At 34.3% G+C, this 27338-nt stretch overlaps 2 protein-coding genes across 10 annotated transcripts in view; one reads left to right on the forward strand and one right to left on the reverse strand.

Annotated features, from left to right (window-relative positions):
* The window catches only part of LOC128990960 (cadherin-23-like), a 164377-nt gene extending 151201 nt beyond the window's left edge, over positions 1-13176 (reverse strand). For both annotated transcript variants that reach the window (XR_008490576.1, XM_054413637.1), the window contains exon 1: positions 13097-13176. The gene's annotated coding sequence lies outside the window, so the exon portion shown is untranslated. The remainder of the gene's footprint in view (positions 1-13096) is intronic.
* Positions 13177-15238: 2062 nt separating this feature from the next.
* Positions 15239-25909, forward strand: LOC128991134 (uncharacterized). Of its 8 annotated transcripts, XM_054413892.1 has the most exons (6): positions 15243-15271; positions 19339-19405; positions 21267-21323; positions 25262-25354; positions 25391-25456; positions 25493-25909. In XM_054413892.1, exons 1-6 carry the CDS (start codon positions 15251-15253, stop codon positions 25849-25851), a joined length of 663 nt encoding a protein of 220 aa, XP_054269867.1. In that variant the 5' UTR covers positions 15243-15250; the 3' UTR covers positions 25852-25909. The 8 variants fall into 8 exon arrangements, with proteins under 8 accessions (XP_054269861.1, XP_054269867.1, XP_054269865.1 ...); XM_054413890.1 differs by having other exon boundaries at positions 25262-25597; positions 25634-25909; XM_054413893.1 differs by having other exon boundaries at positions 25262-25558; positions 25664-25909.
* The last annotated feature ends 1429 nt before the right edge of the window (positions 25910-27338 follow it).

Genomic DNA, 27338 nt, shown 5'->3' on the forward strand with positions numbered 1-27338 from the left:
CGACTAAGCGAATTTCCATTTGTCTGAATTGATTTTCAGTTAAATACATTTTAATAACATTAGGTTTAACAAGTACCTAGGTTTGCTGCTACAAGGAAACTAATAAAGTGTGTTTTTGAGTAAAATATTGATAGCTTAGTACAAAATAAATAAATTTGCCAAGTTTGATCAAAATATATCCATAAACAAGCAAACTACAACATTTGACAATATTCTCCATAAGAATAACATGGGAATTTTAAATTTACAATTTTTTTAATTTTCTCCGTTACTAATAATGGAACAAAAATACTTTTATATACCAAGTTATTTGTTTTTTTAAGCTCTTTAAAAAGGTCTAAAGAGAAATCGGGAAATTTTGTGTTTTGAGGGTCAAAAGTGAGAAAAACCAATTTTTACCCCATAAAACCCCCCGTAAAGCCCCGTTCCCATGGTCCGATCATGCTGGTTCGCGAACTCATTCAAGTTTATCCCACTTTACACCTTTAAACCAAATTTCATCAAAATCGGACAAAAGTTACTCAAGTTATCGCGTTCACGGACGTATATATATATATATATATATATATAAAATTAAAACATATATAACAAAGTACCCTTTTAGTAATTATTTTATTTTTCATGACGACATGTTTCGGAACTAAGTCCATTGTCAAGTCCAATATTAACTTAGTTCCGAAACATGTCGTCATGAAAAATAAAATAATTACTAAAAGGGTACTTTGTTATATATGTTTTAATTTTATTATATTAGTAGCCCTAAAAATGCAAGAAAATAATATATATATATATATATAAGTCTATATATATATATATATATATATATATATATATATATACATATATAAAAATTTGAACGAATGGTGTTTTTGGCCTCTGGGGACATCAAAATGAAAAAGTAAATCGGTCCCGGGTCTAGGTCTTACCGTGCCACCTACGGTAATAGCTACTTCCCTATAGGGAAATTCGCTAAAAAAATGTCGTAGTAGAGGGTGATAGTGTAAATCATAGCTGTTCCCTGGTCCATCGGCCGGTGCCTCGAGGGGTAATGACCGACGGACTAGGGATAGAGCTGATGACACATCCGGTCATGTGAACATCGATATATTAACTAATACTATTTAATAGTAACTAGGTGAAACCCGTCGAAATCGACGGTTACTTTCAAGGATTACGTTAATTCACCTAACTGCGATAAATTGGATGAAATATAGGCTACATATTTTGAGCATTTAGCATTGTTTAAAGAATAATAAGTGTAAAAACAATATTGATATTAATTGCGTTAGTCGCCAAATTCGGTTGATCATTCAACGAATAAAATATTCCCCTTACCATACGTCATCGGAGTTATTATTAGTATGTTATCTGGTATCTCTTCCTTTGGAAGAACCTTTAAATAGTATTAAAATCGTATTGGTGGATCTTTTGTAGTTAAACACTTCCGTGATTTCATCAGTGTAATATGATTTTATTTGAAAAGAAAACTTTTTTTGGGAAGACATATTCAAAGGGAGGTATATCCGTTACAGTGTAAGTTTGATTTTTCCTTCGTCACGTCGCGTCAGTTCATATCTTACTTATGTGCCAACGAATGCACCCTCAAGCTTACTTTTGAGAAATTTATTTTGAGGTTACTGTTGAAGCTGGAATTTCTTGACATGGGGGATGTCAGTTTCTTAAATAGGCGACATACGTAATTTTGATCACCACAGTCCATATTACAATAATCAGCAATAACATTGCGTACTCCTTTATGCATGCTCAAACCCCCTCAGCTCCTGGACTACAAGGCCTGGCCTTTGTGTCAGTGGAATTTGACAAGCGAAGTTTGCGAACACCACCAAGAACCACGGCTAGGTGTTGACTATTTGACTAAAGCAACCAATCAGTTCTCACTGATCAAATAAAACTTACTAACTATATTAAGTAGTAATAAAAATATACCGCTTTTAAATTACTATCTAGATAAATAAATGTATATGTAACTTGGTCTTATGTGATTGTTGGATGTAACAGCCGCTCATACACTAGACAGAATTGTCACGTATGGAAATGGATAAGCGGTCTTTCGGCCTTGACGGTTTTATTCATATTTACAGTTCTGATTATGTAAATACTTAGCGGCTACTATTACAATTAACGTTATTAGTAATCTACAATAGTACAGTTTCTAAATTAAAACTATTTACATTAGTCAGTTCTTTTGGTCTTAACAAACTTATATATAGTTAAATATAGTTACTACCCAAGTTTGTGGAGGTATAATATCGCTTTAAACACGGAGCTATGTCTCTATTGTAATGATACCGGTATTGTTTGCGTATTCTTTCGATCCTTTGGTCCAGCATAAGATAGCGACCAGAAATCATAACGTAGCCAAAATAAAGTGTCTCCTAAAACTAATAATGTTTAATGGTAGCTCAACGTTATTATCTGAAGCAACATTGATTGAAACCCAGATTTGTGTATGTAAAAAATAGTATTTATATGTTACTATAACTTTTACAGTTAAAGATATTTAACAAGGGATTGCGACGTTGTATTCCGCGTTGGATGGTTACTACATTTAGCCATGTAAAACAGGTTAGTTAAACCTTCAACCCTAACAGAACTGAGCGATAAATAATTAATTGTAATTAAGAAACTGTAAATATTGTACATTACTAATAACGTTGATGTAAATAGTGGCCGCTAAGAATGTACATGGTAAGAACAGCATATAGGAATACAACTGAAAAGACCAAAAGGCTGCTTCATACATTTCCAGACTTGAATTTGGCTTAAGTAAAATTTGTCTAGTAATGTATGAGCGACTGTTACATCTACACTCTATCTATTCTATCTATATATCAATTACGTAAGCCGATTCTTTGCGTCAAAATTGTGGTGAGAGACTGGGAAATCGTAGAACGATTGTGGCATCTGTTGTGGCTGCCTAGAAATAATCGGACGTTTGTTTCTCCTTTGAAAATGTATTGATAATTATAATTAAAAAATAAATTATTCAGGATTTAATGGAAAACTTTTGCTTTGTTTTAATTTCAAAACATATGTTCAAGATTTATTCAATTTTTTTATATTTTATTTTACCAATTTTAATTTTAGATTAATTTATTGTGGTGTTTAATCAATTATTGTATAAAGGGATAAACCTCAACGGCCACTCTTGGAAATCAACCTGGGAATAAAGATGAAATAGGTTCGTTCAGGACAGGCAATATATTTGTTCATTAATCATCAAGTAAGTACTATGACAAGTTCCAATGGGCGGAAACACATAATTTTTTAGAGGAGATTTTAACCAGGTACTCCAAAAAAGGTTCAAATAATATAGCCCAGCATGTACGGTTTTAAAGGAAGCATCCATATATAACAGTAAAACCTAGAGGTAGTTTCCGTTTCTTAAAACCAACCAAAAATATGCATGTCGAAGATTCTGATGAAAAGTAATTAATTGTTTTTTAACTGGGTAATGGAAACCTAACCAGTCGCAAAATAGTTAGGAATCAGCCGTTGAATAGACCCCTTTTTGATAGAATATTTAAAATCAATCGCACCTTTAGGAGGAATACCACCACATAATCTTACACTAGGCTAATAGTAGTTTTTATGTTGATCAGAAACAAATCTAGCGATACGTTTGGTCAATGGGATGCTTTTACTTTACACTAATTTTGTTAAACCTTTCCAAAAGGAGCATAAACGTAGAAATAATAACTTCGTAGGGATGCTAATTTAGCGGTTTTGACCAAGAACTAAGCTTATCTCAACACACCTTTATTTGCCTTTTCATTTTTGACGAAGACGATTTCCAATCTTTCAATCAGGGAAGCCTTTTTATTATCATTATCATCAAACACAAGACCAAAGCTACCTTAGTAAACCAATATTTATTCACAAACATGTTTGCTGCCTTTAGTAGTAGAGTTAAACCTCTGGAGTGATATAAATTATTTATTAAAAATAACGTCAACAAAAGCAAAGAAAGACTAATAACAAACTGTTTCTCAATGAGCTGCAGACAAGCCAAATTTTCCTGGCTTTTGTAGCAAGTTGTTTATAATAAATTGTTGTAAGATTGTATGATTTTTAAAGAAATAAAATAAATCTCTTAAACCGGTGACAAGTTGAAGGGGAGATACAACTAGCCGCAGGTACAACTAGACGTAGGTACAAGTGGGCGTAGGTACAACTAGTCGTATGTACAAGTAGTCGTAGGTACAAGTAGTCGTAGGTACAAGTAGTCGTAGGTACAAGTAGTCGTAGGTACAAGTAGACGCAGACGTATGAGGTACAAGTAGACGGTGACGTTCCCGACTAGTTGTACCTGTAGATTTTTAAGAGGTACAACTAGACGTAGAGACAACTAGACGTAGAGACAACTAGACGTCCGCACCATCGTCAAGTTGTCTCTACAGCTTTGGACGGGGTACAACTAGACGCCTGTCACCAAAATGCAGCAGGTACAACTAGACGCCGGTACAAGTAGACATCGCCCCGCCTTATCGCACGCTGTCATAGCTGCTGCAAGACCAAGGTCCTTTGTGTCACTCCTTCTGACTTTATTAAGTGTATTCCTGTACAAAAAGTTTGGTTCAAAGCTTTTGGTAGATTTAATGTCATCTTTTGGATTTTCTTCCTCTTATCACGAAGCACAACTATTTGAAGTGTCTACCATCATGCAACAACAACTACCTCTGGTGAAACCCAACCGTGGCGATGCTTTCTGCCAACTGGTTTTTGATAACGTCGACTTCAACGTCAATACTCTAGATGGTCGAGGGACTTTTCATGCCATGGGTGGAATAATATGCATAACCCCATAAGATACCTACTAAACGAGCAAAGCTCCAGTAATAAATTTTCTAATATGTTAGTTATTTAGTTTATTTTAATTCTATTAGCCATTAGTTTACTTATTTATTAAACGTTTATTATTACAGTATTTGATCTTATTTTGTTTAAATAAATGAATCTTTAAAAATTTACTTGCTGTGTTGGTGGGTTGTTTTAAATTTAACACCTCCTCTCACCAGTGTATATTTGTAAGGGAGGAATATAGTACCTGCATCATGAGCATTGCACTGTTACATGTAGTAAGTACAGTAGGTATGGTTTCATTAACTGAAAATTAAACCGAAAACTGAAAGTTAATTTGTTAATTTTTAGTTCACAAAAGCGAAAAAATAGACCCACTCTTTTAATTTGTTTTGTTTGTTTTTCAGCCCCACATCAAACGGTTGGCCTAAAGAATAGAAGCATTTTGTAGGTAATTAAATGCTCTATACATGTGATTGGGATACTTGTTATCCTAGACTATTTCATTACTGAATTACAGCGATCTAAAGAAAGAGATTTGGCAAAATAACAAAAAAAATTTACGTTTTATTGTAAAATAATTTGAATATTTTCGTATCCATAAGTCTTAGAACCAAATTGTTATACTTATATGATAGGAAATTTAATTGTCTACAACATTGCAATTACATATTTTTCGCTAAAACGCACCAACACGGAGATATAGGCGAAAATCTCTAGAAAGTACCGATTTTTTCGATTTTTCAATATGGCGACGGGCGCGGAGGGGGTAGAATTGTGCATTTTGCGGTTTTAACACCTACTTACCATCCTAGACAACATATAAAAAATTTAGACTTACCGGACCGTTTGTAAGTTAACATACCTCTATTCACTGGACTATAGACACAGCTGTTAATTAATAGCCCAAAACAACTAATGGCAAAGGGACCTACAGTGCATCTCTATAATTATCCACAATTCGTGACGTAATATTGTATGTACAATTCAAGTGTATCAGTTGTCAAGGTAGCCGAGTACAAATGGCTCGTTTTCAAATTTGAAGGTCGGTATTTCCACGAATACTAGAAAGGTATTTCAAATACAAGAGGAGTGCATTTGTAATTGGGCTGTCAATTAATGATTCAATCCGAAAAAAGTCGACGTGTTATAACAACAAAACAATCAGACCAGAGTCTCGACACAAATAATATAACCCCTACTATATTATAAGGGGCTATATTATCTGTGGTCTCGACCATCCACAGCGTACAAACATAGAAGATAAAATCACAATTGAATCTAGTACAAGTGTATCCATTTTTCGATAAAGTATTAAGATTAATTTCATTTCGGTATTGTAAAAGTCTTACACCTAAGCCAAAGTTTTGAAAGCATTTCCAACCCTACGAATAGCGCGCCTACCGATGTAAGCGGTGATTTAACTACAGGCTTAGTTTTGCGTGCAGAGTTTCGCAGGCGTCTAGCGTAAACAGGGAAAGCGAAAGCAAATACATTATTTGGTTACGATATCAGAGAACAGCTGATTGTTTCCAGTGTATTCTAACGGTAAGTTGAAATAGTTGCAAGTGTTGTAAAACAACAAGAAATGAACAGTAAATAACAGATAACCCTACGTATCTGTACAGAGTCATACATAAAATTATATTCACTTGATCCATAAGCATTGCCCAGGAAGTAGTTGTCTAAGCTTAGCTCCAACCCTATAAGTATAAAAGTATCTATGTATAAAAAATCCAATGTTTGTTTGTATATTTGTTTGTTGTTTGTCCTTTATAGGCTCCAAAACCGCTCGACAGATTGTAATGAAACTTTCAGGCATTATTAAGCATTATTCAAGGATGGTTTTCAAGTTTGGTGCAGATCCGTCAAAAGGGCTCCGCCCCAGTGGCTCTGAAGTTTCCCATGTTAACCTTATGAGTACTCATATTTAAATGGAATTGAATAATTTTAACAGCTGGTTCAACTAAACAATTTGATTCTGTGATGTTCAATAGCATTAAAAAGTTAATAGGTTTACCAACAGGGTGCACCACATTTTTTTAATTGATGACAACAGCTAATTTGTAACCAAAAGGTGACTGAGCGTAGCGATCGAACTTCAACCTGAAGGCAAGTGGGCGCAGCGAACTAGCTCCAACCTAACCAGGACGTGATTGAGCCATGCAAACGAGCTCATCTTGAAAATGAACGAGCATTTGACTCAAAACCACATTAGGACAGGACGGAGTCTGTCGGGCCAGCTAGTTATGAATATAATCAATATGATCTTGTACTATAAATACAGAATACGGTCGACTTACACAAACATTAACTACTATGTTTAACAGGTCACTGGTGTCAATGTGTGTCGTTCAACCTGTGAGCGAGTTTTGTCCACAGAGTAAGAACATTATCCATCCACATTACCGCATCCAAGCTAATTACTCAGTGGGAAGTGTGCCGGATATCTAGGCCGTCCACTTCCTCCACCGACCCTTCACCACTTCACTGGCCAATCCCTGGTCCGAACCATTCACTGACACTCGCCACTAGGTATTGCGGGGGAGGTTTTACAACGTAGCTGTTTGAAAACTAAAAAATTGAAATATGTGCTATAAATAAGTATAAATTAGATTTGATTTTAAATTAAAGCTTTGATTTAGTATTTGTCCGAACCTATAAGTAATCCTGCCACAGGTAGTGGCATTCTTTATGAAGGTCTTTGCCTAATTTTAAATTTGCTAAAAATAGTTTTTTTTTTAATTAGATAAACTATTTCTTAGAATTATAAAAAATTGTACTGTAAACAGTATGTCAGTATCTGTAATGTTTTTCAAACCGTGAATTATAAAATGTACAAAATTAGGCATTCAATCGCAATATATTTATGATATACAGAGTGTCCCACGTAAGGTGTCTCAAATTGATTACGGAAAAACGGCTTAAGGTACAAGGATAAAATAAAATTATTTCTCACTAAATCGACCCCAAGGATAAACTTACCCTAAAAATATTTTTAACTTTTTTCTAATGTAAACATATTTCATGTTGTACATCATTTTAAAGGTATTTAGTAGACAAACATTTTGGCGAAAACAGAAATCAATTATGTATTTGCATTTTAAAATGAGGACAGTTTTTTTTTAGGGGGGGGGATCAATCTTTTTTTAATACTCTGCGTTTCCTATACCAATGCACTTAGCCCTTCTCCGGTTGAATTTGCTTACTCGTTATGAAATTAGCTTTACTGTGATATGCTACAAGTAACTTTTTTTTATAATAAAAATTCCAAAATTTGAAACTGCCGCCATTTCGAAACGGAAAGATTTTGATTTCTGTTTTCGCCAAAATGTTTGTCCACTAAGTACCTTTAAAATTATGTATAACATTATATTTGTTTACATTTGAAAATTCCGAGATTCGAGCTAGTGACCCTCAGTTTTTGGCACACCCTGTATTGGAAAATTTTAAAACTATTTTTACGTTAATCCTTGGGGTCGATTTTAGTGAGAAATAATTTCATTTCGTCCTTGTACGTTAAGCTGTTTTTCAATAGTCAATTTGAGACACCTTAAGTGTCATAAATACATATATACACCCTGTATATCATAAATACATTGGGATTTAATGCCTAATTCTGTACTTGTACGTGTTATAATTCTTTTTACTTTAAAATACGCGGTTCAAGCACTGACTTGAAACATGTCAGTGTTTTTAGTAGATCTGTCCAATTATAAAATACTAGCTGTACCCGCGGGCTTTGCCCCGTTTAACTTCATATGTGAGCTCGTTCGCATGGCTCAATCACGTCCTGGTTGAAGTTCGTTCGCTACGCTCACTCACCTTTAGGTTGGAGCTCGTTCGCTGCGCTCACACGTCTTGTTGCAGTTCGTTCGCTACGCTCACTCACCTTTACGGTTGGAGCTCGTTCGCTGCGCTCAATTGCTTTCAGGTTAGCTCGTTCGCTACGCTCACTCACCTTTTGGTTTCAAATTAGCTGTTGTCAAATATTAAAAAAATAATAGTGCTGCACTCTGTTGGTAATCCTTGTAACTTTAATGCTATTGAACATAATAGAACACAACCAACTTGTTTAATTGAAACAGCTGTTATGATTCATTAATTCCATTTAAATATGAGTACTCATTAGGTTACCATGGGAAACTCCAGAGCCACTGGGGCGGAGCCCGAGAGTCCGATCAGAATAAAAACCACTTAGTTTTCCTATTTAATGCCTAAAGAATCAGTGTACCAAATTTCAGCCTCTTAGGTAAGTGGGAAGTGGGAGAATTAGTGATGAGTGAGTGAGTGAGTCAGTCAGTCAGTCAGTCAGTCAGTCAGTCAGTGAGGGCTTTGCCTTTTATATATATAGATTGAGCTTGTTTATGTGTGTGTTGCATTTTCTGTTAACGTAGTAGGCCTACTGTGCTGATTTCTTCTGAACGTTTCTCTCTTTTAAAGGGAATTCCGCGGTTTGCTTTAGTTCGGTTATAATAACAGTGTTAAAACAATTACCTTCAAATACGTTTGTTACATATTTTGTCTTAACAATTTTGAAGTTGGTACTACATAATTAAACGCAATAAATCGGACACAAACTCATTTAAAAAGTGTCTCAATCTAGACTTCAAGGGTGATATAGTAGTTTACGCAACGATTGCGTTAAGTGAGTCTTTACGACAAGGGTAGAAAATTTAAGCACATTTAAGGCACGAGCCTTAGCGAGTTTACCTACGGCCGATTTTTAATTACTATCAATCTGGATTTAATTACTAACAATCACTACTGATAACTTTTTAGAGAGGTTATGTTTTCGTGTATTGTCATTGCCACTGAAAGTGATGCAACGACTTGTTGTTTAATCAGCTGATTTCCTGTAATTACGTGTTTGTTAAACTTCGTTAAATATTACATTGCTAGCAGCGTTCTTACCATAAATAATATTGTATCAGGTACATTTCGGCAAATATTTCATTTATTTTTGGACAACTGAATAACATATTGACACAGTTAATTAACAAAATTTTAATTCAAAACAAACAAAATTAAAGTATTTCTTACAATATTGTTTTTATGAATGAAGGATAATCAAAAGTTTTACATCAACTTCACTTTCACTTGACATTTTTAAATCGGGTAATCTGCCTTGCTTTAACTTCCACCAACTTAATTAAGAATACGCGAGTATCAACATGAACAAGTCGGATCAACAATTAAATTGGTCAACTGATCAGCTGATTAGTTGACGTTCGAAGCATTACAATTTTAATTCTTTTCTCTCAATACTTGAACCTCATTGGTCCGTTACCTGTGTTAATATGAGAAAAACTATGCTGATATGAAATGAAACTATGCTGATATGAAAGTAAACAGCTGTTAAGTGAAACTTTTCAATTCTAAGAACTGAACTGAAATGGCTACTTTAAAAAACGGTCGTAGGTAAAATATATTTTAGGAAATTTGATCTATTATTTTATATATCGTGTTTACAGCCTTTTTAACGTATTTCCAGATTTCAAAATTAATATTTCAGCCTTGTTTACTTGTTTGTTCTTGTTTACATGTCTTAATGGCACGTTCGCAAAACCAATGTAAGTAGATAACACATAACCGCCATAATATTTTCGAATTTTTAAAAAATGACGCAAAGATATTCCAAACAGTTTGACAGCATGATTAATTAGCAGCGTCTGACAGTAACCACAATCTAACCGCAGTCGGTATTGCAGTACAACAATCGGTTCTACGTCACCGCACACCCAACAATAGCGACATTGACCTCCGGGCCACAGACGCGCTCTCGTTTGAGTTATTTTCCTCTCGAGTCATTCTAGTTAGAAAGAAATAGTTGTTATATAAAAAAATGTCTAATTTGTTTGCGTCATACTTCTCGTGGTGATATAAATTCTGAGAGGCACAAAAGCTTTGAAAACGACGTTTGTAATGTAATGTTATTTGTTCACTGTTATAAATATATATATTTGTGCCACATGTAAGGTAAAGTTGTAAAAAAAACTAAAAGTCGATTTGGTCAGATTTGCCTATTTTTCTCTTTCTAGACTTAGTCCGAGGATTTTATTTTGGAAATAGTTTTTGCTACACAATATATATTGTTTTTAAAATGTACTTGTGTTTGTTGGTAGCGTTACACTACACCATGTATTTTACTACAGTGGTACTTCTAATTGAAATACATAATAATTCCGATAGTTTGACCTTGAAATTGCGTTGGTGGAGAAACATCTAAGGCATTTCTCATTTTCAAATGGTCAGAAAGTGTTGGATTGGAGAAGAATTTTTTTCATTTTGTAAATCAGTTAGCATAAAGAATTGCTAAAAATATATTATGAATAAAAATATAGCTCATCGCAAGGGCCCAAAGTATCTTTTTTACCTTCACTTATTTTCTAACCTCTTCTTCGCCTCGGTTGCTAAGTTTGAGCTAGTTGAAAATTGAAGCCCTAGTGATGAACCACTTTATGCTATTTATCATATCAAACTGTGTTATTGCATGTGTTAAAATAATGCCTCACAGATGTCGTTGTGGATCAGCTGAAGACAGTTTAGAAAGTGTTTACGTTCCGTAGCGCTCGAGTTAGTTTATTAATTCTCTTCACTTATATCATTGATTATTGGATACTGATATCTAGTTGTACAGATAGTCAAAGCTGTTATTTCCTGAACGCGTGAAAATATGTTGGTTAAACTGATTGTAAAGAGATAATCTGTTGTTCATATTTTGCTGCCTTTTTTTAATGTAAATATTTTATTGTTGAAAATATTTTTTTATTAAATAATGCTATTTTGGATGCAAATAGTGAAAGTGGATAGTTGTTAAGTGGATAGTTATAGAATGGATAAAACATGCTCCCTTATATTTCTCATCCTTTTGTAAAAGCTGAAGCCAAATTTATTGTTAGTTCTGTCCGGTCCACTGTAAAGGTTGTGTTTTGTTTACAATCTGTTTCTTGCTATTTCAGTGCAAACCAAAACTTGTTTAACCAAATAAAACGATCTAATCATGAACAATATCGTCGCCCCCTAGTTATAAAACAATACAGTAAAGCACAAATCATTTAATAAGCCCTCAAATAATAGAAACAAAAAGTCGTCGACACCTGCGATCAGTGTTACCGGACATGAACTAGACACAATAACCGAGCTTCAAAATTGTGTTCAAAATTTTTTCAAAATGAATGTTTCCATAAATCTACTACGAGATAAATTGCACTAGTTTTTAATGTATGAGCCTATTGCACATCTTTATCAGCCTTTTCTCAGCCACATCGATAATTTTAAATGAGTGTACTTTGAGGATGGTTTACCAGTTTTAAAAACATTTACACTTAGTCCTATTTTAAAATGTAAAGCTGGTTTTGGCTAGTATTCATGTCCGCATATATTTGAGTATGCTGATATTGAGGTGTTTGTAAAATAAATTGTATAGTGCACTCTAAACTCTCTGGCAACCATACCATAAAGACGAAAATACTTTATAAATAGTGTTTGTTTTGTTTAATTATTTGTCAAGAATGAATAAATAAACTTAACAATAAAATAAAAATTCTATCTACGTGAAATGAACATAAAAAATATTGAACATCTTTTCAAACTATGTAAGGATCAATAAGAATGCAAACCCCATAAGGAGGACATATTTAAATCATAACAAGTAAGCTATTGATTGTATTAAAACGCTGTCTTGTTAAATATGGACGTAAGGTTAGGACAGCCTTTATTCTTATTCTACACTACAAAACAAATCTCTAAAATACACTAACACTCTCTCGTGGTTCAAACTTAAAGGCTAAAATTCGTATATTTAACGCATTACAAATATTTTTTTAAATTTATAATTCCTAGATTATCAAATAAAATCTAATAAAATGCTTAGTGGTAATGTGTTGCTTCCTTTTGGGTACGTTAATTTCAACTAATTATTTTTCTACATTTTAGGGTAGGTATTAGTCTGCGCTTCACTATTTGTTTTAAAAACCTGGTAATGTAGCCTAGTATACAAATATGTATTTTTCTATTAGCTTATTATCCATTTTAAATAATTGGAATAAGAAAATTAAATAAATGTTCTGTCAATGACGCGGTAGAACCCAGAAGACCCGATTTTAAGAAAATATACAACTCATTCTTCAAACCGAACAGAAACTTAAATGCGTTTTTCAGATGATCTCAAAAACTATATACATATATAATTTTTAAACTTTAATCTAAGTTTTAACGTAAAACTAAATCACTTAGGCTTAATCCTAACAATGAGTCATTGTTGATCGGTTACCTAGCAACGTGAGTCGAGCTCCTACAGGTACGAACACACACACACCTGCCGCTGACGATCACGCGACGGTACTGAACGAACACTGAACACTGAAGTGACTGAACGAGTCCTGGTCCTGTGTACCTTCTCCCCTCCCCTCCCCATCACGCAGGACATCTGGAGTCGTTACACTTCATTCACACCTACAACAACCCTACAATACTATGGAATGTGGTGTCAACTTTTGTTCACACTACTGCTGTCTCCAGCTACGAGTTGTAGAAAATTTAAAAACTTCTACGAGTGTCGTAAAGACTATTAACGCGAGTTGTGTACACTACTTTACCTACGACCGTTTTTTAATTACTAAAAATCTGGTTTTTTATTACTAACAATCACTACTCATAACTTCCTAGAGAGGTTATGTTTTCGTTTATTGTCATTGCCACTGAAAGTGATGCAACGACTTATTGTATAATCAGCTGATTTCATGTAATTACGTGTTTGTAAAACTTTGTTAAATAATACGTTACTTTTTCAGGCAATAGGTTCTGCTAGCAGCATTCTTACCATAAATACTGTATCAGGTACAATTAGGGAAATATTGCATATTTTTGGACAACTGAATAATATGGTGAAACAGTTAATTTACAGTTAGATCTCAGCATCGAATATGTGGTCCACAACGAGTTGGGTGAAAAAGTGGTTAAGAGGTTTTCAAAATAAACCAGAAGAACATTTTCATTTATCAATTTAACCTTATTTTGTTTCGTCCATTTAATGAATTGCTGGTATGTAATTGCATACCTTTGTTCCGATTTTGGTAGCAAAAGATTAGCACAAACAGTTTGTGCTCTCATTTCTATATCGTCAACATCACTTTCACTAACTGATATTTTAAAATCAACCTTCATTTAACTTCCACCAACTTAGGTTAAGAATACGCGAGTATCAACAGGAACAAGCCGGATCAACAATTAAAATTGTCAACTGATCAGCTGATCAGCTGATTAGTTGACGCTCGAAGTATTACAATTGTACTTCTTTTCTCTCAATCCTTGAACCTCATTGGTCCGTTACCCGTGTTGATATGAGAAAAACTATGCTGATATGAAATGAAATTATGCTGATATGAAAGTAAACAGCTGTTAAGTGAAACTTTTCAATTCTAAGAACTGAACTGAAATGGCTACTTTAAAAAACGGTCGTAGGTAAAAGTATTGACTACACCACACTGTAGTGTTTTGTCGATAGTTTCAGATACATTGTAAATTAAACCCTGCGAAGTGTGTATATAAGGCATTTAAAGTATATAAGGTTATACACAGACGAGATAAAATACCCCCACCGCAGCAAACCTGCAGACTAAGCAAATTTCCATTGGATTTTCACTTAAATATTTCTTTAAAATTAATTGTCAGATTTATTCCCTATTTTAAAAACACTAAGTTTAATGAGTACTTAGGTAGGATGAATGGTATCTTTGTCCTCTTGGGACATCATAACGAAAAAATTAAATCGGTCCAGGAATCAGGTCTTACCATGAGACCTGCAGTAATAGCATAGGGTTATTCTCTAAAAGAGCTGAAAATTATTAAACAGGAACCTCAATAAAAATGTTATTAAAAAATCACCTGTAGGAAGACGTGTTAAAAACCAATGCCCTATCAGCAATTACCTATGTCAGTGCAGTACTTAAAACCCCGCCAGAAACTAAAAGAGAGAACTCGAATGAATACATTTTCAATTTAGTGTAAGTGTATGGAGTTGGGCGTTTACAGTTTTAATCATATTTTAATTTTTGATGGAGTATAGAAATTGTGCACTTACGTTATTTAACTTACTGTAAAATATTTCTTACTTGTTAGTTGTTTTTTTACTAGTTCAAAATCTATAAGTTTTTCTTCAAATTTAAAAAAATATTGTTATGTAATAAATTTCAATAATGTTACGTCATTAAATTTCCAAAACGATCATTAATTTACAAATAAACATCACACAAACATAAACACGGGTTTTCTAGCTGTTGATTCTACGAAGGTTCAAAGAGCTTGTTATGTTAGCAAATTCGATGAAGCTACAATCACTGACAGCAGATATTGACAGGGTCAGCGATACTCCCTAAAGTATAAAAGATAACAATGCCAGCTAATTATTATTAGTTCATTTCAGACCATGATAGGATACACAAACATTGTAAGTAAGACTAATATAATTATGTTCGTTGATTTAGCAAAAGGGGTTTAATTAAAAACAAATATAAGTATCAAAATATTAAAATAAAGTAATAGTAGTTTATGCAACGATTGCGTTAAGTTAGTCTTTACGGCACGAGTAGAAAATTTAAGGCACGAGCCTTGGCGAGTGCCTTAAAAACTTCTACGAGTGTCGTAAAGACTATTAACGCGAGTTGCGTACACTATTTTACCTACGACCGTTTTTTAATTACTAAAAATCTGGTTTTTTATTACTAACAATCACTACTCATAACTTCCTAGAGAGGTTATGTTTTCGTTTATTGTCATTGTCACTGAAAGTGATGCAACGACTTATTGTATAATCAGCTGATTTCATGTAATTACGTGTTTGTAAAACTTTGCTAAATAATACGTTACTTTTTCAGGCAATAGGTTCTGCTAGCAGAATTCTTACCATAAATACTGTAACAGGTACAATTAGGGAAATATTGCATATATTTTTGGACAACTGAATAATATAGTGAAACAGTTAATTTACAGTTAGATCTCAGCATCGAATATGTGGTCCACAACGAGTTGGGTGAAAAAGTGGTTAAGAGGTTTTCAAAATAAACCAGAAGAACATTTTCATTTATCAATTTAACCTTATTTTGTTTCGCCCATTTAATGAATTGCTGGTATGTAATTGCATATGGTACCTTTGTTTTGATTTTGGTGGCAAAAGATTAGCACAAACAGTTTGTGCTCTCATTTCTATCTCGTCAACATCACTTTCACTAATTGATATTTTAAAATCAACCTTCATTTAACTTCCACCAACTTAGGTTAAGAATACGCGAGTATCAACAGGAACAAGCCGGATCAACAATTAAAAATTGTCAACTGATCAGCTGATCAGCTTATTAGTTGACGTTCGAAGTATTACAATTGTACTTCTTTTCTCTCAACCCTTGAACCTCATTGGTCCGTTACCCGTGTTGATATGAGAAAAACTATGCTGATATGAAATGAAACTATGCTGATATGAAAGGAAACAGCTGTTAAGTGAAACTTTTCAATTCTAAGAAGAACTAAACTGAAATGGCTACCTTAAAAAAAACGGTCGTAGGTAAAAATATTTTTCAAATTAAACTACTCTTACGTGCAAAATTAAAAAAAACCTGCTAATAGATTTTTTATACATTTATACAGAACTCGCACCACTATTATAGGTTTTGGAATTGTATTTTAGAGAGACATAACATTGGTGTAAAGATTGGCAATTAACCTACGAATAAAACCAACTAAATAATGCATACAACATAGATAGGTTTGTTAATCATATCAAATAATATAATTACATTAACTCTAAGTTGATTTAGTATCGATACACTCCTAGATAACAGACGACTCCATTACACGTTTGTGGCAGGCAATATACTAGACAAACGACTGATTACAATTAATTACTACCGTACAATCATATCGAGGAGAACGGACTGTGTGGGGACTCTAACGAATGGATAAGCAAAAATAATCGACGACGCGCCATAACTAAAACCATTGACTATACACTGAATAGACTTCCTAATTGCTCTCTAAAAATAATGATTATGAAATGAGTATACCTCTTTACTCTCTAATATTAATGGTACAGATAAGGCACATAACTTAAGAAACACACAAATGACATAAGGAACACACTTTAACTAAATTGTGAACAACAACATTTTAAAAAGAAGAATCAATGAAATAACAATGCAACAATCAGCTGTTATAGTAGTATATGCAACGATTGCGTTATAGTACAGGCATAGACTAACCAACACAAGTATGTTTTAAATTGGGGGAGTATGTTTTATCTATGGTACAGGGTTATTACAAATGATGGACCCATTTTTAATGCTTTATAATTTTTATAATATTAAACTTACCACTATAAAATACGCATCAAACGAAAAAGCAACTCAAAGAGTTTATGCCTTCCAAAGACACATCATTTAACAAAATCGATCCAGCAGAACTTTAGATTTAATTGTACAAAGTTAAAAAGTAATCTCCAACTTTTTTACCACTAGAAATTTGGAGGTTACTTGACGTTTTTGCAAATAACTTTTAAATGGTGAGGAAATCGACCAAAGTGGAAGGTAATATTCCGAAAGAGAATAAAATTTCCTACAATCTACTATTACGCATATCTTGCAAATACTCAATAAATGTAGCCTAAATTTGGCTTAAAATAAAAAAGTGTGAGATTTAATGTTTGCTATGTTTTGTCTACATTGAAGCCGTCTTTTGCTTTTTCGTTTGATGCGTATTTTATAGCGGTAAGTTTAATATTATAAAAATTATAAAGCATTAAAAATGGGTCCATCATTTGTAATAACCCTGTATATTTACTAGTCCTGAAAATAGGTGTTTACCGGACGATTGTGGTCGTTACCATACGAGTCCGGTAATCACATTATGGACGCGACGTACGATATTTTAGGCCTTAGCCTACTACTGTAAGCTAACTGAACAATAACAAATCTGTACATATCCTTATATATACCCACCGACCAAAGGACTAACATTCACTACTTATAACCTCAAAGAGAGGTTATTTTTTTTATAATCACTCATTGTCAAATAAAATCAGCTGGTTGGTGTCCAGTAAAAACTCACAGTACAGTAGTACGTAATGAACCCCCATTTGATTAAGCTGGCGGCAAACAGCTGTTTTCTGAACTAAATCTTTGCGTGGTAAGTTCTTTAAAACAGTGTAGTGTGGCGTATAGACTATTTACGTGAGTTGCGTATATATTATACATACACTACTTTACCTACGACCGTTTTTTAAAGTAGCCGTTTCAGTTCACTTCTTAGAATTGAAAAGTTTCACATAACATCATTGTTTACTTACATAACAGCATAGTTTAAAAGTTTTACTTAACAACACAAACTACCAAAGAGGTTCAAGGATTGAGAGAAAGAAGTAAAATTGCAATGCTTGGAACTTCAACTAATCAGCTGTTTACCAATTTAATTGATAACGATTGGTGCAATTATTTAGTAATTGGTACGAGGTACAATGAGTCGTTGCATCAATGTCAGTAGCAATGAGAGGCTATAAACGAAATCATAACCTCTCTTAGAAGTTTTGAGCTGTGATTATTAGTAATTAAAAACCGGGCGGTAAAGTAGTGTACGCAACTCGTACCCCGCCCCACTAGGATTTTTAGTTTTTTTCTCTGAATTTATCAAGCCAGCTGATTTTTATATACATGTCATTTCTTCTGCCGCCAATATCTAGTTCAAAATTAGTTGTTTTTCAAATACTGTTTATGGTAAGATATTAAAAGCTAGATAATGTCATAGATAAAACATACTCCCTTAGTAGATTTCTCATCCTTATGGAACAGCTGAAGACAATTTTATTGTTAGTTCTGTACGGTTTTCTGTAGAGGTCGTGTTTTGTTTACAATTTGTTTCCCGTTATTACAGCCATTTAAAACCTCGTTTAACCAAATAATACGATCTAATCATAAACAATAACCTGTCCCCTAGTTATATAACCAAACAGTAAAGCACAAATCAAGAAATTAACCCTAAAATAATATAAACAAAGTTTCGTCGACACTAGCGCCCATGTGTCACGTACATGAACTAGACACGAAAAACGTGCTTCAAAATTTACAATGGGATGAGAAGTCTAGGTTGGTTAGTCTATGATAATGTTTTATATATGAAAATTAACATCAAAATCTCGTTGTTCTAATGGAATCAGTTTCATTATGGTTTGAGACTGTGTTCAGGTCACAATATTTAATCGTTTTGTGCCATGTCCGAAATGTCAAAAAAGGACATCGGCATCCCACACCTCAACTTTTCGTGTTAATTTTTTTTAGCAAATGTCAGATGGAGGATTTTCATCCAGGCATGTAACACGCAACAAAAATTTTCCAGACTTTGCTTTAGATTATTGAGATTTTTCGTTTATGATATTACAAAACCAAGAATCATTTTAAAGAGTATTCATCAGCTACCGTACTTTTTAATCATTACAACTAAGCAATATCGCCATGATTTTCCTATGTTTTCCAGGTTTTGCTGTCTCTGGCAGTAGGGTTGGCCGTTGCCCGGCCTTATGGATCCAGTGTGGAACATGGAGGTAGATAGTAGTTTATTAATTTATTATTTTATAACATGTTTATATAAAATCTAACAATTAATTTACCTTCCAATACAAAAGTGAACCTGTGTACAATATAAACACATTATAATGCTGATACTTTGTTGATTCACATGAATTTTTCGACTAAATCAACAAGTGAAGGTTCAAGTGAAAAGAAAGTATAGCTTCCCAATCAAAATTAAACGACAGTAAAATTACATATAGGCTAAATTATGGATACAGTGCACGTCAGAAGAAAACCTTTGATTCTGCTGAAAAACGATTCATAGTTATTTAGGTAGTGTTTTTTTATTTTATTTTTCAGTTCATTAAATTTTTATGTATTGGTTATAAAAAAATATTGATATGATAATGATAGGTTTTTACGTGGTAAATACTACCATAGATAAAACATACTTGGTTAGTCTATGTTACTACTCACTACTAAAGCCAGAGACCTTCTATATGAAACTAGCTTCTGAATTTTTTTGGATCAGCTGTCTAAAATTGTGAAATAAGCATTTGGCAGTTCTGCTTGTTGTCATTGAAATTTCAATGCAAAGGTAAACATAGTGAATTTTCTCATGCTTCCATGGATACCAATTATTAATAATTTACTTTTGTAAACCTCACATCAAAACTTTGGACGTCCAAGGGGCGTAGCCCAAAAAGAACTCTGGGAAGTGAATAGGCCTATGACATTCCTAGATATGTGGACAATCTTTGTGCTTAATTTTGGCTAATCGGTTTAGTATTTTAGTCGTGGTAGCTGCACATACAGACAGACACCACCTCAATTTTATAATAGTACTAGCTGACCCGGCGAACTTCGTATCACCTAAGTTATAGGTTTCCCCTAAGACAGACCGATGGAAAGAAAGTACCGTTACGTTTAATTTTCAAGATGATCTCGTTCGCATCGCTCAATCACGTCCTGGTTGAAGTTCGTTCGCTACGCTCACTCACCTTTGGGTTGGAGCTCGTTCGCTACGCTCACTCACCTTTAGGTTGGAGCTCGTTCGCTGCGCTCACTTGCCTTCAGGTTAGCTCGTTCGCTACGCTCACTCGCCTCCAGGTTGAAGTTCGTTCGCTACGCTCACTCACCTTTTGGTTGCAAATTAGCTGTTGTCATAAATGTAAAAGAAATAATAGTGCTGCACCCTGTTGGTAATCCTTGTAACTTTAATGCTATTGAACATCATAGAACAGAACCAACTTGTTTAATTGAAACAGCTGTTAAGATTCATTAATTCCATTTCTCATAAGGTTAACATGGGAAACTCCAGAGCCACTGGGGCGGAGCCCTTTTAAGAATTTCGAAACGGGAAATAGTTTACGTCCGATTCGCATACCTACAGAATTTACACACCAAATTTCATAACGATCGGTGAAGTCGTTCCGGAGGAGTTTGCAGACAAACACTGTGACACGAGAATTTTATATATTAGATAAATATAGAGATAGAGATAGATGAATAGTACTTTTACCCCTCTTTCTTATTGTAACACTGTAAAAGTATTTATCATGATGCAAATTGTTATCTAATGTTTTTGCTTGAATTATCTTTTGTTCTACAAAAAGTCGCTCTAACGTTCTCTATTTTTGTGGACAGTTTCTATGGCTTAAGTATGTCTAGCAGATTATTGAGTAATCTTCCTTGTTCAAGCTTACAGTTATCTCACTAAGAAAAACCTTAAAATAGCATTTGATATACATTCTACAGGATCTACTAATGGTGGAAATGTGAGTTGAAATATTGACAACTAACACAATAAAACATATTGTCACACATCCAACAGCAAAACAAACAAAAATTATACATCAAATAAAATATGTTTAACCACATTTGCCGTTGCAGGTCATGGCCATCGTAGGTCCCAGAGCATTGGGGGAAGCCATAACCTGGGAAGTGGTGGTAGGTTTATTTATTGGCCAACTTAAACTTATAAGTGAATCCTGTATAAAAAGTTTAAAAATGTGAAGCTGTCCTGTAGAAAAACACTATGATTGCACGTTATTCTGAATTAATGTTCAAAATAAAAGGATACAAAACAAAAAAACTATTTTTTATACAGACTTCAGGTTTTAGGTAGTGGTGTAAGAGAGAATGTGGAAAAAATCACATTTCAAGTTAAGACTTTCACTAAATATAGGTGAGAGTATTAAAATCTATAAAAATAAATAAACTAATGAATGAATGAGTAGCCTATGGCATGAAACAATACAAGTACAGTAGTTGAATGTGTATCTTTTTAACAATCAATTTGTTTTTTCACATATTGCAAGTGAGCAGTGTAAACCCGGTTGACTCTGTTGGATAGCGTTAATATTGATAGCAAAATATGAAGGTGCTTTTTGAAGTAGTTTGTCTCACTTTAATTGTGTTTATTGCTTTTTTGGTAACTTTTAAACCCCCTTGACAATCTGTATGTCCTCCATTGATTTAGTGGGAGTGCCATTACCAATCTGCAATTTTCAGTAATAATAGATACTAGTGTACCTGTTGCTCGAATTCGAGCAATTGCAAAGCATTACAGGCGACTCAAAGATTATGGAAATACTCACAATCTACCCAAAATAATCAAAATCTTTTGTAAATATCTTATCTTTTTTCAAAAAGCTGATCTTGTTTTTTTAGTGTTTTCTAAAAATTTTTCCCTCTCATTCTGCATTAGGTTGTCTATGATAACGATTATAAATGAAAAAAAAAACATTATTTCTATTTCTTCTACTTGGTTGTGTTCTATGACTTTTTCTACGTTTCCATTGTTTGTAAATCGGTTATTTCAATGATTGCTCAAGAAATGTAGAACAGTGTTAATTCAGTTTTATTTTCAGCATATATCAAATTGTCCAGGATTTCTTGCTCTTTTCCATTCTAATAATTACACCAACCCAAGTTTCATCTACAGATGCAATATGCCAACGAATATCACCTACGTACAATCTCCAAGAAGTGGTAAAAAAGGCAGAAACCAACCCATACAATAGATATAAGTTAACTCCAAAAGAAATAATTTTAAGAGTTACTGTGATATTAGGATTTTCCACTGATTTGTTAATAGAACATTATATTGCAAAACATGACACGATGCAGAATAAAATCCATTTTAAAATCAGAAAAACCCATTGCAAATACTGTACTTCATTTTGACAAATTCAATAAATCACAATTTAAATATTTAACAGCTGTTTCATTAAAAAGTAGTGTAGAATTATGCATACGAGAGGTCGTCCAGTGGTCGAAACTCGACCATAAATATGTACAAAAATATGTAATTTAATTATTTTCCAAGCAATTAACCATCACTTAATTTGGAGGCAATAATTAAATAACAATTTATTCATTGGTTGATTTGGATAATTTTCTCTAATGATTAGCTAATGACTAAGTGATTTTATTTAAGTAGATTAAGTATGTCAAATTCCAAGAATATATTATGCCAGTTTGTTTGTTTTGATTTGACACGTATGAACACATGATCGTATTAAAAAGGTCCATCTTCAAAGATATTCCACCACAGCTTAACCACTTCTAGCTAAAAAAATCCAATTGCACTTTACATACTTCTCAATTTTTCACCCCACTCTGTAAATAAAACATGTGATTGTTTTGATTTTCTGTTTATATTTCGTTGTTATTTTGTCACCATCATGGCAACCCATAAAGCCCATGTTAAATTTTTGTTAATTTCAAATTCATTTTTTGTGCTTATCTTTGAGCCTATTTTAATTTATAATAGGATTCTGCACACCTACAGGAAAATATTTTTCTAACAGTATGCATAGATTTTCCCTACGACGCACACGAGCTAAGAAAAAAGGTTTTAAAGAAACATGCTTGCCTATTAATATATAGATAGATAGATGGTCGTAATGTAAACAAATCTGAAGAGACAACTTTAAAGGCTTCTGGGGCAGAGCCCCAAGGGAATTTACCTCGTTCCTCTTTTGATGGCTCATCTACAGACCAAGACCTTTCTTTAGAGACCCCTACCAAGTTTTTACGCCCAGCCGTTCTCTCAAATTAGCTGTGACAAAACCCCCGTTTTCCTCCATAAGAATAACATGGGATGGGAATTCAAAGGCCACTGGGGCAGAGCCCCAAGGGAATTCACCATGTTTCTCTTTTGATGGCTCATCTACAGACCAAGACCTTTCTTTAGACACCTCTACCGAGTTTCTACGCCCAGCCGTTCTCTCAAAATAGCTGTGACAAAGAAAAACAGTTTCAAATTAATATATAGATTAATTCTATATTTTTAGTTTTCTGTGATTTTAGTCAGTTCTCGGAAATTGGCGAGCTTTCCCACACCGTAAAATTTATGACCACTAATGTAGTCTAAATGGTGTATGTAATCCTGATTATGCTATGACTACCAAATCTTATTATTTTCATCCCAACTCAAGAGTCCACACTCTATGGATAAGGGTCAGGGGTTCTCTTTGAAATTCATTTAGTGTATTTAAAATAACATGGCTAGGTGACAACTAGTTTCTGTTCTTATATGAACCATCATCAGACCTCAAGTTGTCAAGATATCACTTCATTCGAAGGTCGCTAACAAACAGAGTTCAATAAATAAAACATATACAACACACGATAACATAGAACGGACACATGTTTACAAATAAAACAAAACACTTAAAGGGACATTGAAAAAATCGAACGTGACCTGGCTGAAGTGAAGTCTATACAAACTATTAGACTCTTAGGGTCTAAACTTTACTTCAGTCCAAGTTGTTCGATTTTGTCAATGTCCCTTCAAGTGTTTTATGTTTTTTGTAAACATTTGTACATTCTATTTTTGCGTGTGTCGTATAATATTAGTAGGATTTATTGAACTCTGATTGTTGACAACCTTTGGATAAAGTGTTTACTTGACACCTTGAGGCCTGATGATGGATTAGAAGAACCAAAACTAGTTGCCGAAACAGCAACAAAGGATTACTGTACTATATATGCAGGTTTTGTAAACCATTTTAAGTAGAATACAGTAATCCGGAAGCTAAACAACTCTTTGAAAATTGGCTAGGTGGGTTTAAAAGGTGTATAAATAATCTAAATACCCCCGCCGCAGCAAACCTGCAGACTAAGCGAATTTCCATTAGCCTGATTGGATTTACACTAAAATGTCTCCTTAAAAATATTACATTTATTCCCTATTTAAATAGCATTAGTTTAACGAGTACTTAGGTTTGCTGCAACAGGGAGGGTGGTAAAAAGGTGTTTTTTTTGTCAAATGTTAATAGTTTAGTATGAAATTAATGCATTTTCCAAATTTGATCAAAATATGCTCATAAACAAGCAAACTAACAGTTTACAATTTTCTCCATAAGAATAACAAGAGAATTTTAAATTTACAATTTTTTGAATTTTCTCCGTAGCCATTATATCCGGCGCATAATAACGCTTTAATATACTAAATTATTTGTTTTTTTTAAGCTCTACAAAATGGTTTTGAAAGAAGTTGCTAAATTTGATGTTTTTAGGGTCAAAAATGGGAAAACCCAATTTTTACTCCATAAAACCCCCATAAACCCCTCTTCCCATAGTCTGATCATGCTGGTTCGCGAACTCGTTCGAATAAACGTAGGTTTACACGTTTGTACCAAATTTCATCAAAAACGGATGATTTTTGCTCGAGCTATCGCGCTAACGGACACACACATATATATATATATATATATGAATTTGAACGGATGGTGTTTTTGGCCTCTAGGGACCTCAAAACAAAAAAGTAAACCGGTCCTGGGTCCAGGTCTTACCATGAGTATTACGGTAATAGCTTATTCCCTATATGGGAAATTCGCTAAAAGTTGTTTATCTCACATTCATTTATTTTCCTTTAGGCAGTGGAGGTGGTCTTCATCAGGGAGGTTCAAGAGGCATTGGAGGTGGAAGTCAACATCTAGGAGGCATTGGTAGTGGAAGTCACCATGCAGGTCAAGGAGGCATTGGAAGTGGAAGTCACCATGGAGGTCCTTCAGGCATTGGAGGTGGAAGTCAACATCTAGGAGGCATTGGTAGTGGAAGTCACCATGCAGGTCAAGGAGGCATTGGAAGTGGAAGTCACCATGGAGGTCCTTCAGGCATTGGAGGTGGAAGTCAACATCTAGGAGGCATTGGTAGTGGAAGTCACCATGGAGGTCCTTCAGGCATTGGAGGTGGAAGTCAACATCTAGGAGGCATTGGTAGTGGAAGTCACCATGCAGGTCAAGGAGGCATTGGAAGTGGAAGTCATCACCAAGGAGGTCTAGGAGGCATTGGAAGTGGAGGTCATCAAGGAAGTCTAGGAGGCATTGGAAGTGGAGGTCATCAAGGAAGTCAAGGAGGGATTGGCAGTAGCAGCTTGCATCATGGTGGCGGTGGACAACATGGAGGTTTTGGCTCTTCTCATCATGGATTTGACCATGGTGGATACAAGAAACATGGCTATTAAATAAGTGTATTGTAATTTTTAGGGCTTTTATTTATTTAATAATAATTTTGTAAAAGCATCTAGTTTTTGGTTTTTTACCTACAAATTAATTTAATATTTCTGGGACTAGGCTACTATGAAGATTCTTTTATAATTCAAAAATGGTGGATAGGCAATGGACTTCTATGAGTTTGAGTTCTCAGGTCAATCTTCCATACATTTTGTCTTTAAAAGCATATATTAGATTAAAGATAATGCTGATCTCAAAGTGTATACAGGATCATCATGGTGGTTCCAAGGGGAGAGGGGCTATATAGGACAAGTCCCCTCCTTGCACCCTGGAATATAAATTTAAACATACATTTTGTCATAAAAACGTAATGGAGGCTTTTGGGCTCAATTCTAGACGTTAAAATGGCTTTTATAAGTCACAAAATGGCTTAAAAATTCAAATTTTATGGGGAAAAACTCCTGAATCCCCTTCTTGGTGAGGAACACACCCGTTAGCCCACCCCCCTTGACAAGCGTGTGCTCCCGCTATCTCCGCGTTCCGCCACCTCCGAACCCAAATCTGTCGATCCCGCCACCTCCGAATTCTTGAGTGACCCTTATAATCCCGTCACTGCCTGCGTTGGTAGCTGTCATTGCAGATTGAATTTTGTTAGTGAGTTAATAATTTTACCAAGATTAATAAATGTTTGATCTTATTCCATTTTTTTTTTATTGAAGCCCCGTGGATGGAAGATTTAATGAAAATTTAACCCGTGGGTTAGGTTAGGTTAGGTTAGGACAGAAAGTCTTGACGCAAGTAGTAGCCGAGGATTATAGGGGTCACTCTGAAATTCGGAGGTGGCGGGACACGGAGGTGGCGGGACGCGGAGATAGCGGGAGGTAACCCTTGACAAGGTCCTCTGAATAATCCCTCTGGTTCAAAAGGTCCATTATATTATGTAGTGATTTACATTTAGATAAAAATTCATAGCTAAACTGTTGTTAGGTAGGCTGGCCAATTCATTAATGGAAAGTTGTAGCGTTGCTAATTACGTACATCTAGGTTTTAATATTGTCTCCATCTACTTGAAGAATACAAAATCAACAGTCACGGTCATACAAAAATAACTTAATAAATATAATTTACCACTCGGTCATTTTTAGTGGAAATTGTGTTTACCCTTCGGGCATAGGTATATTTTTTTACTGCATGTAAAGTCAACATTCTGCCGCGATCGGTGAAGATGATGATGATGTACTGTTACGGCGGGGTTATTCAGGGTTTTGCCGTGACCGTGGGAGACAATGACAATGTCTACACGACCGTAGGAAATAAACAAAATTTTGACGTGATTGTGGAAGACGATGATGACGTTGCACTGTCACAAATGCAAAGTCATTTAGAAAGATATGACCTAATATAAAAAAAATTCATATGGCTTCTCAAAGGAAGATCTACGACTGCAGCTCTGACAGACTTAATCGAAAACATAGACCATCTAGACAGTGTGCTTGAC

This window comes from Macrosteles quadrilineatus, unplaced genomic scaffold, assembly GCF_028750875.1.
Source record: "Macrosteles quadrilineatus isolate MER2022 unplaced genomic scaffold, UCM_ALF_1.0 Scaffold_3__2_contigs__length_128488019, whole genome shotgun sequence".
Classification (NCBI taxonomy): Eukaryota; Metazoa; Arthropoda; class Insecta; order Hemiptera; family Cicadellidae; genus Macrosteles; species Macrosteles quadrilineatus.

Bases quoted from the DNA above. Each gene is read 5' to 3' on its own strand.
- LOC128991134 (XM_054413886.1), top strand. From the start codon at position 15,251: ATGATAGGATACACAAACATT. The intron at 15,272-19,338 runs GTAAGTAAGACT...TATGTTTTCCAG, and splicing joins TGATAGGATACACAAACATT to GTTTTGCTGTCTCTGGCAGT. The intron at 19,406-21,266 runs GTAGATAGTAGT...TTGCCGTTGCAG, and splicing joins ATCCAGTGTGGAACATGGAG to GTCATGGCCATCGTAGGTCC.